The 17,457-nt window shown below is 40.1% G+C and overlaps 1 protein-coding gene across 5 annotated transcripts in view; it reads right to left on the bottom strand.

Moving 5' to 3' along the window:
* COL4A4 (collagen type IV alpha 4 chain) overlaps positions 1-17,457 on the bottom strand; it is a 186,299-nt gene that overhangs the window by 64,021 nt on the left and 104,821 nt on the right. For all 5 annotated transcript variants that reach the window (XM_032277605.1, XM_032277601.1, XM_032277604.1 and 2 more), the window contains exons 33-38: positions 16,608-16,789; positions 15,691-15,754; positions 12,568-12,642; positions 8,551-8,658; positions 7,501-7,608; positions 598-669 (exon numbers count right to left, since the gene is read on the bottom strand). In XM_032277605.1, the coding sequence (XP_032133496.1) occupies positions 598-669; positions 7,501-7,608; positions 8,551-8,658; positions 12,568-12,642; positions 15,691-15,754; positions 16,608-16,789 (609 nt within the window). The remainder of the gene's footprint in view (positions 1-597; positions 670-7,500; positions 7,609-8,550; positions 8,659-12,567; positions 12,643-15,690; positions 15,755-16,607; positions 16,790-17,457) is intronic.

Raw genomic sequence — 17,457 nt, 5'->3', positions numbered from 1 at the left:
AGCACAATTTCTGTCCCCCAGGGTCATTCAAATTTGCACATTAGGTCCCAGCTACTTTGATCATAAGCGGTTTTTCTGAGAAAGTAACACAATAAATGTGCATTATATTAACAGAACAAGGTAAAATGCACTTGCTGAAGATAAACCTTTTTAGGGTATAAAAATAACAGCAACTTGTAGAAGTAATTTGTTTTAGCTATAGCCATAAAAGGATGCTGTAAGTACTAATTTGACCCACGTGGTCAAACATGGCATTACTATACTTAATACAAAAATTCTAAAATCCCCAACTGTTTACTTGTTAGGATAACATTTTGAAATCTGGCTCCATTAAAGCAATTGTTCAGAGTACTTTTAGTAGACAGAAAATTCCAAGCAATGCCAACATTCCTTCTTAAATAGGGTCTTCTCAAATGTCCTTTTCAAATGTCATTTTCAGCACTAAAAATAGCTCCAATCATATGTCTCTAACCTAAGCCAGTTTTTGTAGTTTTGCATGCAAATCTCATGAAGTTTAGAAACACCAGGGGAGGGTACCACTTTCTCTCATGAACCATTGATTGAAACCCAGTGTGTTACGAATGATTAGGGGCTTACCTGAAGCACCTTTGGTTCCTTTCTGACCCTTCAATCCATGCAAGCCGTTCAGGCCAGGTGGTCCGGAGGGACCTGAAACACACACCGACCTGTGATCCAAAGAGAAGGCCAGCCACCGGTACTCAATCTAGCTACAACCGCAGACACTGCCCAGCAGAGAGCACGCTGATCGAGCCAGCAGACGGCTCTGAGTCTGGACTTCCTCATCAGGGTGGAAACCCAGGCCCAGAACTATTTAACACATTTACCCGATAAAGGTTTTCTGCCAAGACAGCTTAACGTAAACATTTCTTTGGTTTTAAACTACTGCTGTTCGTTTCTGATCCTGTCATGACCAGATAAGTCTAGAATTACCGAATCTTGGTGTAGTAAGTGATCTTTGCTTTTATGACAATAAAATCACCCTAGATAGATAGGGAAAGAGATTGGATGGGAGCAAATCCAGGCCTCCCACCTCCCAGACTTGGGGTCACTGCACCCTCCCAGGGGCTGCAGGCTCTGGTTTCGTCAGGATCTAGTCATGGAAATGCATTCAGACAGAGGACGTGTGGAGCCGTGGCGTGCTGGCGAATGCTTGCTCTGCGATGCTCAGGCCTGCGTGGCGAGTATGGCTGCAGCTGTTGCTTTGCAGACACTTCCTTCAGAACCATTCTGATGCCTTTGTGCAGAAGCTAAGTTGATTTTGCGATGATCTCTGAAAACTCCCATCTCTGCAAAAAGACACTACCTCACTGATGCCTGTGCCTTCTCTCGGAAACTTCTGTTTAGTTCTCTAAAGAGCTGTCCACCAGCCTGCCTTAACTGAAGTGGTCACTAAACGCTTCCGGTGGAAAATTCATTTTTTCATCAATGTATGTTGCATTGTGCCGGACTTGTGTGAATGAGAGCCTTTTCAAATGACACTTCTTAATGGCCCTTGGTAAAGTTGGAGGGGGAGAGGGAGGGAAGAAAGTCGGGAAGGAATATTTATCGAGCATCTTCTGGGCACTGAGCCCTCTGCTGGGTGCCTTCTCACAAGTCCTGTCCCACTGATGGGTATGAGCACTGACGCTTCTCCCCAGCCTCTGGCCAAGCCTGGGAAACTTCCTTTCTCATCGGTAGATCTTCCACCCAGTGAGCCTCTTGGTGCACAGCCAGCCTGTTTGCTTATTTTAGGGTCACATCTCTCAAACTTGGGATAAAAATACCAGCAGCTTATATAGTTGAACACAGAAGGTGCCCCACACCCACCCCCATAATATAGGACCCCCTTGATGGTTGATGTCCATCCCACACTGTGCAACAGGCATGTCTTTGGGTGACTGTCTCCTCTGCTCAGGGATAAATCAGAGTTCAAGACTAGGTCCTATTACTCTTTCTATCCCCATACTTAGCATGGATGTGCTCAATATTGAATACCTTGTAGTGTTCAATAAATGTATGTTGAGTGAGTCAATGAGTGAATGAGAAAATACGGAACAAGGTGGAGGAGGGAGAAAGCTATAAAAAGGAGCAGGCTACAATTTCTATTTGTATGCCATATCTTTCTTTAATAGATTTATAGGACAAATAGAATTTACAGAAGTTAAAGGTATCCATTTGCATATAAATAATTCAAGTGCTAATTGTTATCTACTCATTTTAAGCAAGTCCTCTATGTATTCTTATTAGAAGATGGCACAGTTAGTTGGTTCTATTCTATTTAAAATCAGTACTTGAAATTGTCATTATTCTTTTCTTTAAGATCTAAACTGTAGATTGGTTCAAATGAGCCATATTCTCTTGCACCCAAAAGAAAAAAAAAGTAAAGAAAACAAAGGAATGCATCTTTATTTTCCCTAAATCTCTTATACCTAACCACTTTTTACAGTTCTGGCTTATTCTCCCAACCTCTTTCTTATTTTATGAGCCAGCACTTCAAGTTTGCACCAAAAGAACACACAGACCCTCTCCATCTGCCAGATCTGGATATTTATGGCAATCTATCTGAAATGATAATAAAATTTCAGGGGACCACTTCACTATTTCCACATATTTTGATCTCCAGCTTTAGTCACCAAGATTGATGGCTTGGGGACTTGGCTGGGGTGGAATGTCCCTATTTTCTGCCAGCTCTCCATTGTCACATCAACACATCCAGATCCTGGGTTGTCACGGTCCCAGCCTCTCACCATTGTTGAACTGGCCGACCCTTATCTGACCCAATGTTATCATTCTAAATTGAATGCAGCTACATCTGAGTAGGGTTGTAAGGGTAATTTTTCCTTTTTACTGAAAGCTTTTTATCAATCCCATCTCTAAATCAGAAAGTTGTTCATGCGTGAAATATATACAGTGCAGATGAGAGGCGATTAGGCTAACAAAGCACATTTCTGGGTAATGAGGAATTTTTATTCACCTCTCTGGTCATCCTCCTGCTAAACAACCATCATTTAAGGCTGCAGCATACTGCACTTTCAGGCGGGTGCTCTTTCTCTAGTCAGCAAATCTAATCTCCAATCCAGCCGGAATTGCAGCTCCCATCTTTGTTAGCCAGCAGGCTTTTTATGACTAGATTCCCTCTCTCAGGCTATATTTTGTTCTAAAGCCTGAAAACATTTCTCTACCCCCCCAAGAGCCTTTATATGGGTTCATACTTTTAATAGACAGGGTGAGCAATGTGTTCCTTTTTGCCTGGGACTTTTTCCTGGTTTGAGCACTGAAATTTCTACGTCCTGAAATACCCACTTAGGCCCAGGCAAAACAGGACAGCTGGTCATCCTAACTTTACAGCTGAAGGAAAGAGAGACCTTTGTGACTATAAGTGATGGTTGAAAAACCTGGAAGATTCTTATCAACAAAGATTCTGAAATAAGATTTAAATTTTTTTTTATATCAGCAAGTTTGTGAGTGCCTACTCAGGGCGTAAGATATGATCCCCTAATGCACAGGGAGTCTGCCCTAAATGTACCTCCCGGCAGGTGCTGTCAAGACAAGGCAGAACAAGAAAGAAGCATTTCCTGACTTGACAGAAGAAACAGGCAATTATATCCAGTGGGGTAAGTGCCGTGGGGGCAGGGCAGGAGGGGAGTCATCTAGTAAAAAAGGGTGGAGAACATTGCCATGATTTTCCTAGCTCTAAAAGGCAACACATTTCTTTTCTGAGGAAAGCCATTTGCCAATTCTTTTTTCTTATGAAACATTTTACTTGCTACCAACCAAAATATCCAATCCACATTCTTTCCAGCTCTTGTCATGCTACAGATAATTTCTTTAGGTTTCCATTATTTCAATCTTATATTATTACTTTCCAGGTAGAAATTGGGTGTTTTCCTTTTAGAGTTTATATGTACTTAAAAATTTAAGTCTTAGAAATCAAGCCCTTTTGATTATTATTATTCTTTAAGTTCTGGGATACATGTGCAGAACATGCAGGTTTGTTACATAGGTATACACGTGCCATGGTGGTTTGCTGCACCCATCAACCCACCATCTACATTAGGTGTTTCCCCTAATGCTATTCCTCTCCTAGCCTCCACCCCTCAACAGACTCCAGTGTGTGATGTTCCCCTCCCTGTGTCCATGTGTTCTCATTGTTCAACACCCACTTATGAGTGAGAACATGCAGTGTTTGGTTTTCTGTTCCTGAGTTAGTTTGCTGAGCATGATGGTTTCCAGCTTCATCCATGTCCCTGCAAAGGACATAAATTCATCTTTTTTTATGGCTGCATAGTATTCCATGGTGTATATGTCACACATTTTCTTTATTCCATCTGTCATTGATGGGCTTTTTGGTTGGTTCCAAGTCTTTGCTATTGTGAACGATGATGCAATATACATATGTGTACATATGTCTTTATAGTAGAATGATGTATAATCCTTTGGGTATATACCCAGTAATGGGATCGCTGGGTCAAATGGTATTTCTGGTTCTAGATCTTTGAAGAATCACTGTCTTCCACAATGGTTGAACTAATTTACACTCCCACCAACAGTGTAAAGGCATTCCTATCTCATCGTGGTTTTGATTTGCATTTCTCTAATGACCAGTGATGATGAGCTTTTTTTTCATATGTTTGTTGGCCACATAAATGCCTTCTTTTGAGAAATATCTGTTCATATTCTTCACCCACTTTTTGATGGGGTTGTTCTTTTTCTTGCAAATTTATTTAAGTTTCTTGTAGATTCTGGATATTAGCCCTTTGTCAGATGGACAGATTGCAAAAATTTTCTCCCATCCTGTAGGTTGCCTGTTCACTATGACGATAGTTTCTTTTGCTATGCAGGAATTCTTTAGTTTAATTAGATCCCATTTGTCAATTTTGGCTTTTGTTGCCATTGCTTCTGGTGTTTTAGTCATGAAATCTTTGCCCATGCTTTTGTCCTAAATGTTTTTTTCCTAGGGTTTTTATGGTTTTAGGTCTTACATTTAAGTCTTTAATCCATCTTGAGTTAATTTGTGTATAAGGTGTAAGAATGGGGCCCAGTTTCAGTTTTCTGCATATGGCTAGCCAGTTTTCCTAGCACCATTTATTAAAAAGGGAATCCTTTCCCCATTGTTTATTTTTATCAGATTTGTCAAAGATCAGATGGTTGTAGATGTGTGGCATTACTTCTGAGGCCTCTGCTAGGTTGTGTTGCCTTATGTTATCTGTTTTGGTATCAGTACCATGCTGTTTTGGTTACTGTGGCCTTGCAGTATAGTTTGAAGTCAGGTAGCATGATGCCTCCAGCTTTGTTCTTTTTGCTTAGGATTGTCTTGACTATACGGACTCTTTTTTGGTTCCATATGAAATTTAAAGTAATTTTTTCTAATTTTGTGAAGAAAGTCAATGGGAGCTGCAATCAAGCCACTTTTAGCATATGTTGAAGTTAAAGTTTAAATCTGATTGAACGCAAGCAGGACTCAAAATCCATATGGCCTGTTCTAGCAGAGCAACTCTTCAAAATAAATGGCTTCTCTTTCCACGGAATCACACTGAATAACACTTACCACACTACAACTTCTGCAAAATTGGAATTTTTTCAAAGCTATCTGATGTGTAAAGAAGGCAAAGTATGGGAAAATTATATTTGAATTTTCAAAACAATAAAAGGAATAATCCCAGAAGAAGGGGTTTCCAACTCAGTACCTTCTGAAAGGAGGTACTTTTTATTTTACCAAGATTTCATATATGTATGAGTCAATGAGTGAAGGCAGGTGGAAGGAGAAGGGAAAGATGAAGGAATAGAGGAAACTTGGTTAGAGGACACTACCAAGTAAGCTGGGACCATCAGCTGTTGGTTCAGGTAAGGATTGCAACCTCATGGCTACCAGCTCAGTTATTCATTCTCCTGTTTGTCCATTCATTCACACCACCAACCGATATACTCATTGGGTTTTGACTGGGTCCCAAGGATATATGAAAGGTCCTTGGTTATTAAAAAAAATCATACTCTATTTGATGAGAAAAACCTCCAAACAAATGTGATACAACATAAGTGTTATGATAAAGGTATGCCCAAAAATACCCATAGAAAATGTATCTTTTCTTTTCTTTTAAGATGGAGTCTTGCTCTGTTGCCCAGGCTGGAGTGCACTGGCACGATCTTGGCTCACTGCAACCTCCACCTCCTGGGTCCAAGTGATTCTCCTGCCTCAGACTCCCAAGTAGTTGGGATTACAGGCATGCACAACTATATGGCTAATATTTATATTTTTAGTAAAGATGGGTTTTCACCATGTTGGCCAGGCTGGTCTCGAACTACTGACCTCAAGTGATCTGCCCACATCAGCTTCCCAAAGTGCTGGGATTACAGGTGTGAGCCACCACACCCAGCCGAAAAAGTACTTTTTCTGAAGTGGATGAAATGGACTGAAGAGGGATGAATACCATGGATGAATATGAGGGAATAAAGATTGGTTAATGACATGCATTTTATATTATCTTATTTTATGTTATATTATAACCAGATTTTTAAAACCAGTCCAGCATTGCCTTTACAGATCAATAAATTCAACCCAGAAAAAATTATTCTTGATGGAACAAAGATGATGAACACTAATTACTCTATCTCTGTAGCACCTTATTATTTTCTCTTTCTTCCACTTATCATGATCAGTAAACATATATTCATTTCCACATATATTATTAACGTCTTTCTCTCCTGCCATACTGTGAGCTCCATGAGGGCAAGAAGCAGGTTTATGTTCTTCAAAACTGTGCACCTAGCATCAAGCACAGAATCTAGGGTATAGTAAGAGCTTAGTCATATGTGAAGGCCAGGCTAAATTCCTTCAGAAATAAGATGGCAGCAGCTGGGTGCTCACATCCTAGCACTTTGAGAGGCCAAGACAGGTGAATCATTTGAGATCAGGAGTTTGAGAACAGCCTAGCCATGTTTGAGACATGGTGAAACCCTGTCTCCACTAAAAAATACAAAAGTTAGCCAAGTGTGGTGGCAGGTGCCTGTAATCCCAGCTACTCAGGAGGCTGAGGCAGGAGAATCACTTGAACCAGAGAAATGGAGGTTGCAGTGAGCTGAGATCATGCCACTGTACTCCAGCCTGGGTGACAGAGCAAGACATCATCTAAGAAAAAAAAAAGAAAGGAAAGGAAAAAGGAAAGGGAAGGGAAGGGGAAAAGGAAGGGGAGGGAAAGATAAAGGGAAGGGAAGGGAGAGGAGAAGAGAGAGACAGGGAGAGAGGAAAGAAGGGAGAGAGGGAGCGAGGGAGGGAAGAGAAGAAGGCAGCGTCATCGTCTCCCTGGTAGAAGGCACGTCAGCTGGCTGGATGGGCACCACCTACAGCCCTGGCTAAGGAAGAATAGGAAGATGCTAATGGCACCTATGGAAAAGAGTGGCATGACCAAGAGCAGGGTCACTCACTGGTACAGGAAAAAAAGCCTTCAATTTGCCCTCATTGGTCTGTATCCTTCTGATGAGATGGGCTTCCTTTTGACTTACCTTTTATTCCTGGAGGACCTGGTATCCCTGGATCACCCTGGAGGCCTCTTAGCCCAGGGTCTCCCATTTCTCCTTGCTGTCCCCTCAGTCCAGGAATCCCCTGATCACCTGAGGATGACAGGTAAGTTTGGCAGATACCCAAATCCAGATAATAAATGCGTTACATTCACTGGGAAAGTCATCTATGTTCTTAATATATGGGTAACCGTGAACATTGTCTCATTACTTTTTTTCCTATACATCTTAACTCTAAGGGGTTAAGATATATAAATGAAATGCCCATAATTTTGATAACAAAATGCCCATAATCCCAACACCTTAACGCAATTGTCCATAGGTACATATATGTACAGATAATACTCACAGAGTTAAGATATATAATTTAAAATACATTTAAATTAGGGAGGAGAAAATGCACTTCCAAATGAATGAATGAAGTTGCCGATTATAGTTTTAAACTTTCCCTTTTTTTTTTCTGACTTGGCAGAAAAGGTATCCATTAAAATGCTGTGCGATAAGTGTGACATCTGCTTTAGGTCTAAAGGAGAAAAAAAAATCCAGCATCCTGAATGGCAGGGGAAATGCAAAGGGCTAGAAAGGAGCTGCAATCTGGGCCAGACACAGTAGCTTATGCCTATAATCCTGGCTCTTTGGGAGGCTGAGACAACCTCCTTGAAGCCAGGAGTTCTAGGCTACAGTGAGCTATGATTGTGCCACCATACTCCAGCCTGGTTAATAGAGTGAGACCCTCTCTTTCTAAAAAAATAAAAACTAAAACGAAAAGAGTTGCTATCTGTCAGACCACTGCTTTGTGTCTGGTGCCATGCTAGGCACTTTACAGGTGCTGTGTTAGTCTACTCCAAGTCACTCAGTGAAACCCACTAGCTTATAGGTGAGGCATAGCTGAGTTTGAGCAACCTATCCAAAGTCATCGATCTGGGAAACGGCAGGGCCATATCTGAATTTAGGTCTAGTTAAAGACTAGCTGTTTCTGAAACACTCTGAGACACAAGAGCGCTCAGGAAGTCTCCAGATTTCCTGTCAAGGTACCTGGGCACCCTGGTGATCCAGAGGGGCCAGGTGGTCCTGGTCTTCCAGGTGATCCTCTGGGTCCTTCAATGCCAGGCAAGCCAGGTTCTCCGGGTGCTCCTAAATGCCCTGAAGAAGGAAAAGTCAAATATCTGAGTTGCTGTTTGAGACAATGAATTTATAAAATCACCAACTTCAGCCCACCCTCTTCTTTTCTATCCTTACTTTTTTATTTTTAAATAGTTTCTATTGGAAATGAAAATAACATTAAGGAGAAACTGATAACAAAATGCCCATAAACCCACACCTTAACACGATTCTCCATATGTATATACATGTACAGATAATACCCACAGATTTTTAAAAAATTAGTGTTGTATCATAAGTGATTTTCCAAGTTTATAATAGTTTCCCTAATTAACATTTTTAAGTGAATGGCCGATAGCTTTTTGAGTCGATCTTAAATAAATTAACTAATCAAATTTTCTTCTACTGTTGACCATTTGAGTTATCTCTAGCTCTTGGCTGCCATTCATAAAGCTCTTTGTACACACCTTGTCGTTTTTTTTCTGCTATTAAATTATTTCCTTAAAAAAATTTCTAGGAGTAGATTTTCTGGATAAATAGCACAATATTTTGGTATTTTCAAATGAATTTTAAATGGTGAAGCATTTTAAAGTATATTATATCATAGTGTAATTCCATCCCTAAATAGTTCAGTAGGTAAGAAGTCTGAAAACTAAGAACATTTTTCCATGTTGCCAAAATAACAGTTTCACAGCCAAGAAATTTAATAGCAATTAATACCATCTAATACTCATCCCATACTTGAATTCCCCCAGTTCTCCCCTTAATGTCCTTCACAGTTGGTTTATACACACCACATTCCGTCCCAGAGCCACCCATAATATTTCATGGATCGGTCTCTTCAATTTTTAAATATTTAAAACAGTCCTTTTCTCATGACAGTGACTTGCTGCAGAGCACAATTCAGTTCTTTTCTAATTTTCTAGAATAGACCACTCAACATTTGGTTCTTGGTACAGGTTGTCAGTAGTTTGGAGTAAATGCTGCATGGGCTCAAACCACCATATGGAACCTATGCACAGCTCCAAGAGCATGCCATGTTCTCACGGAGGACATTTTAGTTGGCTTCTTTTCCTGCTAATTTATTAAGGATAAAATGATATTTCAGATACATGAAATTACATTTCTTTGATTGCTAAAGAGGATGACTATTTCCCCATGTGTTTATTTACAATGTATGAGTTTAATGCATGTTTATAGGATAAACCAGTAGTGTGTGCTGAAAATCACTGGTTGAATTTGCAAATGAAATATGTCTCTGTATTTACAAACCATGGTGGGGGGCTGTAGTCATCATTTATTATAACACACATGAAACAAGCTTTGTTAGTCTACACCTGGTCACTGATCAAATTTAACATCTGTTAGTCTCACTATGTGTTATCTTATTTATCCTGAAAACATTCCTACAGTAAAGGTAAAGCAGCATTCTTCTCCTCTACAAGTGATAACACTGAAGTGCTTTTTTAAAAAGTGTCTCCTGAATTTTGTAGGGTTGTGTTAAGAACAGAACTTCTGAGTTAATTTGCACTGTATTTCCTCTCTGAATAGAGTGCAGAGTGGGTAGGACTGAGGCCAGGACAATCACATGTAATCCCAAGACCAGCTGCAGATCCATGCCTTCTTGCAATGCTCATTCAAATTCAATGCAGCTTTCTCCAGTCAACGGAAATAGTATATTAAGTAAACTCCGTGCTGGTGAACAACATATAATATAATTTAACATTTCTAAGCTCAGGCCATGGCATATGGGAAAGGGGCCAATTTAAATGGTGGTAACCACAGGAGACCAGGCCAATTCAGCCAAGGCAAATTTTCTGAAGAGTCAGCCTAAGTGTAAAATCACTCGGGTTTATGATTTTTAACTTAAAGTACTAGGTAACATCACAGGCCCCATTTTGGACTACTCTGAGCTTATAAAATCTTATTATCTTCATGATTTGCTGATTGATGATGATGATCATCATCATTGCACTTTACATTTGTATAGTCATTTTCAGTTTCAATTTATTTCCTTTGCTCCTCAAGATAATCCTTCAATATGCATAAGGTCTGTTTATAGGTGAGGGAATTACACTCAGAGAAGATACTCAGCTTACCCAAGACCACAGGTGAAGTAATAATGGAGGTTGACTTTGAGCCACTGATTTTTCCCTGCTGAGGCTTCTCATTTTGATATTTGTCATGGACTCCCATAATCTTGACCTCAAAACTATTTTCCCCATCAAATGTACACCTCAGTGACACAGTTCAGTTAACATATTATGGCGGCTGGGCATGGCGGCTCACACCTATAATCCCAGCACTTTGGGAGACCAACGCAGAAAGATCACTTGAGGCCAGGAGTTTGAGACCAGCCTGGCCAACATGGCAAAACTCCGTCTCTACCAAAATATAAAAATTAGCTGAGTGTGGTGGCACACACCTGTAGTCCCAGCTACTTGGGAGGGTAATGTAGGAGAATTGCTTGAATCCAGAAGGTGGAGGTTGCAGTAAACAAGATTGTGCCACTGCATTCCAGTCTGGGCAACAGGGTAAGACTCCATCTCAAAAATTTAAAAATTATACTGTCTAAATATACCTGTCCACGTCAGAGGTAAAAAAACCATTGGAAAGAGTGGGAAGAAGATGAGAAAGGTACCTTTTGCCACTGTACTAACTTGTTTATGTTAGACTTCCATTTTAGCAATCTTACGGTATAAAAACAAAGAAAATAACATTTCTCATAACAGTTTTGCTCAAAAAAATATCTAAAATTCTTTCAGCTATATGAAATGAAACATGACTATTGCCAGAGGGAATTTTAAGATAATGCACAAAATTATGAATACTAGGTATTTTAATTTACAAGGGACCCATCTAAACACAAACCTGGTTTCTAACCTGACCACTATTGCCTGAATCCCCTGGGGCATAACTTATTTAAGCAGGCATCTGTGGAAGGACATTTGTTCCATCCAAACAATGCATATTCCTGGGCATCCATCTTTGTATACTTGTCTGACAATTGACTCCAGAAAAATTCCTAGGAGTAGAATTCCTAAGTCAAGGGATATGCATATTTTAAATATTGATGCATTTCTATAGGGCCCAGAAAGGGAGTATCAATTAATATTCCCAACATTTTCTGAAACATAAACATATAGGAGTGCAAACCAACAGAGCATTCTGTCCTAAGGCTGCTTTCCCCTCTGGGAGTCCTGTTCTATTGGCTTGAACTGCAGTGATTTCCTTTTCCCTGTAAAGCATAGAACTGTGCATAGCACTGGCACCCGCCTTCTGCTGTGGATCATCCAATGTAGCCAGTGGTGGCCTCAACTGTCACAAGAACTCAATGGTGCATCACAATCCATTCTGAAGAATTCCATGTTAATTGTTATTGAGAAACAAAATGTTGTTTTAAATGACTTAGATTTCTTGTTGGTGATGAGGTTTATGTTTGCTTGGTTTGGTGTGATTTTTAGTAAATTAAAATAGGTTCAGTGATAGCTCAGCAATGGCGCACCTCACTTACACTGGCACATGCTTTCCTCTGTAGAAAGAAAGAGCTGGAATGACAACCTGCAGCTGTAGTCAGTGTGAGTGGTTATTGCGAACGCATCATTTTAAATGATAGAGATTGCAAAGCAGTCCAGATTTTAATTGTTTGTGATATTCATTTTTGAGTTTGCCAAAATATGGGCATGCCTGGGGAGTTTATTGTTGTGTCAACATCGTTGGTCACATGAACCATGATGGAAAAATGATCGAGAATCCCTAGTGTATAATCCTGGTGTTCTTCTAGGCCAGAAATGCTGCAGAAATGTTTGTACATAATTTGTTTTATCTGTACCTTAATGCACAAAGGGGGAAGAAAATATTGATACAATCATTGCCAGCTACAAGTAATTGTTCTGTTTTTCAAACTAAACTATTCCTTTTTGTTTTAGTAAGAAAAATATGCAGCTATACCTGGACATCCAGGGCTACCTGGCTCACCCTTTGGACCAGGTGGACTGAAGTGACTGGCAGGGTCACCCGTGTTTCCTGAAAGGGATAAAACACATGTGACATTATTTCAGACAATTTAATTTGGTTTCACACAAGTGACAATAACTTTTATGGTATTTGTCGGCATAGCCTATCTTCAAATATTTTAGGAGAGTATTTCTGAATACTTTTCTTCTAAACAAGAACAAATATAAATATAGATGCAAGATGCAATGTAAATCACACACACACACACACACACACACACACACACACAGAGTTTTAGAGTTCATCACAATTATAAGGATCTCCAGGTCTTGATAAGTTTGAGTTTTTAAGTCCTGAAAAAATGTTCAAATTTAGGTTTCTATGTAAGAAATTGTTCAGCATTGAGTGACTATACGCTTAGTCAAAAGAGTGACCAAAATCGTCACTGTTCTGGCTGCTGCAATCATATTTCAAGCGCTCTTATAAGGCAGCTCAATTCAGTGTCCTTGCAAAAAGAAAATCACAAAGGCATACTGCATGGATGACAAGAGACGGCACATTCAAAAGCCACTGTAGGCCATGACTCCCACAGTCCCACGAAGCTACTGGACACAGCCCTGTAATGCTTCCAGACACAAGTATCTACATCATGGTTGAGAGCCAGTTTGAAGTGGAGGACTCGAAACGGAGTGGGAGGAAAGGCAAGAAAATCGATGGGGTTTCAAGAGAATTAGAGAGAGAAGTTAGGTGTATCTTACAGTAATTGCCCATTTATACCCTTTTCTAAAGGGGTCCCACCAGCACCTTGTGGAAGCCTTTCTTTTATCTGACCCTACCCATGGTCATGGCCAATTGCTTGAGGGGTGGGACTCTGACCCACTCCAGGTCAACCAAGTCTCTCCTTGAGAAGATGGAAGAAGAATGTGAGAGTTTGAAGTCCTTGGCTATTGGGACAGAAACCTAAAGGATTATCATGAGTTGCCCTGATGTAGAACATGTTGGAGTGCACCCCAACATATCCAGAAAATCCAAAAAAGATACTGCATAGAAAGAGATGAAGCCAGTTGGTAGACAGGTAAGTAAAAATTAGACCATGGGAAAAAGTAAGAAGCCATGGGTTGCATAAGGGCTAGGTCCCTTTAGCCTTGGCAGAACTATGTCTCCTATCTGTGGGATCCATGAGACATCTTTGACTCCAGGTGCCTTGAGTGCATTTCAATTTCTTGTAAACATGGCCCAATACAAGTATGAAGGAAGTGAAAAGAGGTAAGTTTTTACTGTGAAAGAAAGTTAAAGAGATTACAGTAAATGTATAGGTAAGCAGAAAAGAAGTGATTTCTGAATCTTGAAGTTATAAACATCAAAATCAAATATAAAACCTTTTCTATTTGCAACCATTTCACAAGAAGGGATCTTGAGAAATGATTATTCTTTCTGAAGAAATAAGCCCACACAGTTCATGTTTTTGACAGCATTTAGCATATTATTTACAGTGTCTCTCAAAGTAGTAAGACAGAAGATTTCAGGTGGTTCATTACTTAGTATTTTATATTTTAAATTTATTTTAACCTATATCAAAATGAAGGATAACTGCATGTTAACCTGTGAATTTACAGCCACTTAGGCTAAGGCTAAGGTTAAAAAGGTGAATCATTTTAAAGTAGATTTAAAGAAAAATATTAACCCAATGGTATACAAAGATAGTAAAACTATTAAAGGTTTTATGCAAACATTGCAATTCAAGATATCTGGCTTTTTGATTGTTTACTTGTTTGTCTCAATAAGTGGTTAATGAAACCTCTCTTTCACTATAATATCAGGTATGTTACAATGTAACATTTTTTTGACACAAGGTAAACTAAGACCCATGGGCCAAATCTAGCCTGCAGCATATTTTGTAAATAAAGTTCTACTGGAAAACAGTCACACTCCTTTGTTTATATATAATTTAAGGCTACTTTCACACTATAACAACACAGTCGAATAGTTGTGACTGAGACCATATGGCTCAACAAGATGAAAATTATTATGATCTGGCCCTTTAGGAAAAACATATTTTGCTGACCTTGACTTAAGGTAAAAAATAACCCAATTGTAAATTAGGTCTATCTTGGAACTTCTTTTTTTTTTTTTTCATTACCGTACTTTAGGTTTTGGGGTATATGTGCAGATCATGCAGGATTGTTGCATAGGTACATACATGGCAAGGTGGTTTGCTGCCTTCATCCCCCCATCACCTATATCTGGTATTTCTCCCCTCGTTATCCCTTCCCACCCTGTCCACCCCCTGCTGTCCCTCCCCTAGCCTCCTCCAGCTGACTGCAGTGTGTGATGTTCCCCTCCCTGTGTCCATGTGTTCTAATTGTTCAACACCTGCCTATGAGTGCTAACATGCGGTGTTTGGTTTTCTGTTTCTGTGTCAGTTTGCTGAGAATGATGGTTTCCAGATTCATCCATGTCCCTATGAAGGACACAAACTTATTGTTTTTTATGGCTGTGTAGTGTTCCATGGTGTATATGTGCTATATTTTCTTTATCCAGTCTATCATTGATGGATATTTGGGTTGGTTCCAGGTCTTTGCTATTGTAAACAGTGCCACAATGAACATACGTGTGCATGTGTCTTTATAATAGAACAACTTATAATTCTTTGGGTACCTTGGAACTTCTTAACACCTGCTAGAAAGTCATAGCTTTAGCCTCTGTGTCTTAACTGGGAATCTAAAAGCTGTACTTAAGGAGTGCTTAGAAGAGATAGTGGCTCCTGTGGGACATGGGGTTTCTAAGCCAAGGTGGGCACTGCCCACTGGTGTGAATTTGTTCTCCTTGCAACTGAGCTGTTACTTGCGGGACTGCAGTCACTCCAAGGACTGCCACTGGGACTCTCGCTGAGGAGGCGGACCCAAAGAGCCTGCAGGCATGCTGTTTTCTATCTGATGCCCTTGGATCTGAGTGACAACTGTAGAACATTTGGATCTTCAGTGTTTGATTGCCTAAGAAGAGCCCCTTGAGTGTGGTAGTTTCTTTTATATACTTTGCTTATCATGTGAAAGGCACTTGTTTACAATGTTATAAACACTGAGTTTGACAGGTGGCTTCTGTATCTCCAAACCATACCTTTAGGTCCTCTTGATCCATCAATTCCTGAAAATCCAGGGGGACCTGGAGAACCTGGCTCACCCTGACGGTTTAATGAAACAAAAGGCCTGAATCAGATTTCAAATATAAATGGCACATGCATGACATGATCCAGTTGTAATTTTCTATAACTAATTTGGTTTTTGTAATTTGCAGTGGTAATGAAAATTGAAATGCATTGCAGGCTTCCCACTGCATGTATCTAGTTTTTCAAAGTTGATATAGCTGATCCAGAATTAGAATTCTCAATAGCAACTGGTAGCATCCCATTCTTTACACTTGGTTGTGAAACAGTAATTGTGTTTCTAATTTGAATTTTAAATTATAAATAAACAAGTTGATACTAAATAAAATAGTATTATAGGTCATAGCATATGAAAGACTTTAAAAATTCATTTCATTACAAAAGATGGATAGTGAGTTACTCATTTTCCAGAAGTGTAATGTCGGGTACTACACGTATTGTACCTCTCAGCTTCTTAAAGGGTATTTCACCCATGGTTGTGAAGATTGAATATATTTAAAGCAAAATCTGTGATATCTGAAATGGGAAGACCTTAAAGACAGAATTTAGGTGATTTTTTCAGGACAACTTTCATTCCAGTAGACCAGTGGTCATAAGGCAAGTCTTTATGGGGTTGTTTAAACTGGGCTGGGGGATGTGGATTATGCAACCTGGTCCTCTATGTTAGGGGAACCAGGCAGGAGCACTGGTCAGAAATGTCAGTTTCATTGTGGCCTTCCAGAAGTTTCCATTTTTTCCTTGGGCTACACCTCACATTCTAAAAGCCAGTGAAAAGGCAGTGGTATACACTGGCAAATTATAGCTCCTTACGGACATACTAAGAGCAGAAAGGTTTTATTATCTCTTCCCTCGCAAAGCAGTAGCCCCTTACCTGGTCACCTGGAAGTCCTGGAAAACCAATGAACCCTCTTAAACCAGTTGAGCCTGGAGGACCTGGGGGTCCAGGAGGCCCTGGCTGACCTTTCCCACCAGGTTCCCCTCTGTGAAATCCAGGTGGTCCATATCTTCCTGGCTCTCCTCTTCTCCCTTGCATCCCAGGAGTTCCTTTATCACCTGAGGAAGTTGAAAGTGTTACAGGTCTCTTTGCTGAAATTTTGAGCTAGGTAGTAGTTAAGCTGAGGAACTTGGTCCTACTTTTAGGAGGCAAAGCCAAAGGTATTGAGATTCTGATTCCTGCCCTTAGCCGCTTCCTGGCTGCAGTGACCTCACTGAGGAAAGAAGCTGCCTGGGAACACACTAAGGACTCTTAGAGGTGGGAGGGAACACACAGGACTATTTGCTTCAACTGCTTATTTTACAAACGAGGAAGCACTTACTCGGAAAACTTAAAATATTTGCCCTGTAACAGCTAGCTGAAAGAAGCCAAGATGAGCACTTCATGCAGACTAAGTCTGACCTTGGAAGTGCACGTAAATGGGGTGGTCAAAATCCTCACTCTGCCATGTTTCTGTGGATCAGCAGCATGGGCATCGGGGCACCTGTTGGAAAGGCAGGATCCCTGGCTGCCCCACAAGCTGCTGAATCAGAATCTGCATTTTAGCAGGCTCTCCAGGTGATTGTTCATTGAAGTTTGATAGGCACTGGTTATAATGATATGAACAGTCATTATGCTATTCACTTTAGAACCAACTACCAAACCTGAAACCAGTATTTTATGTATAGCTCAGGTTAATCCTAGTTTAGAATATCCAAATCTAGGAATTCACAGGAACTTCAGCTAA

The sequence above is a fragment of the Sapajus apella genome, unplaced genomic scaffold, assembly GCF_009761245.1.
Source record: "Sapajus apella isolate SASKATOON/1434 unplaced genomic scaffold, GSC_monkey_1.0 scaffold10, whole genome shotgun sequence".
NCBI lineage: Eukaryota > Metazoa > Chordata > Mammalia > Primates > Cebidae > Sapajus > Sapajus apella.
The sequence above is the reverse complement of the archived record's forward strand: the minus strand, read 5'-3'. Positions and strand labels throughout refer to the sequence as shown.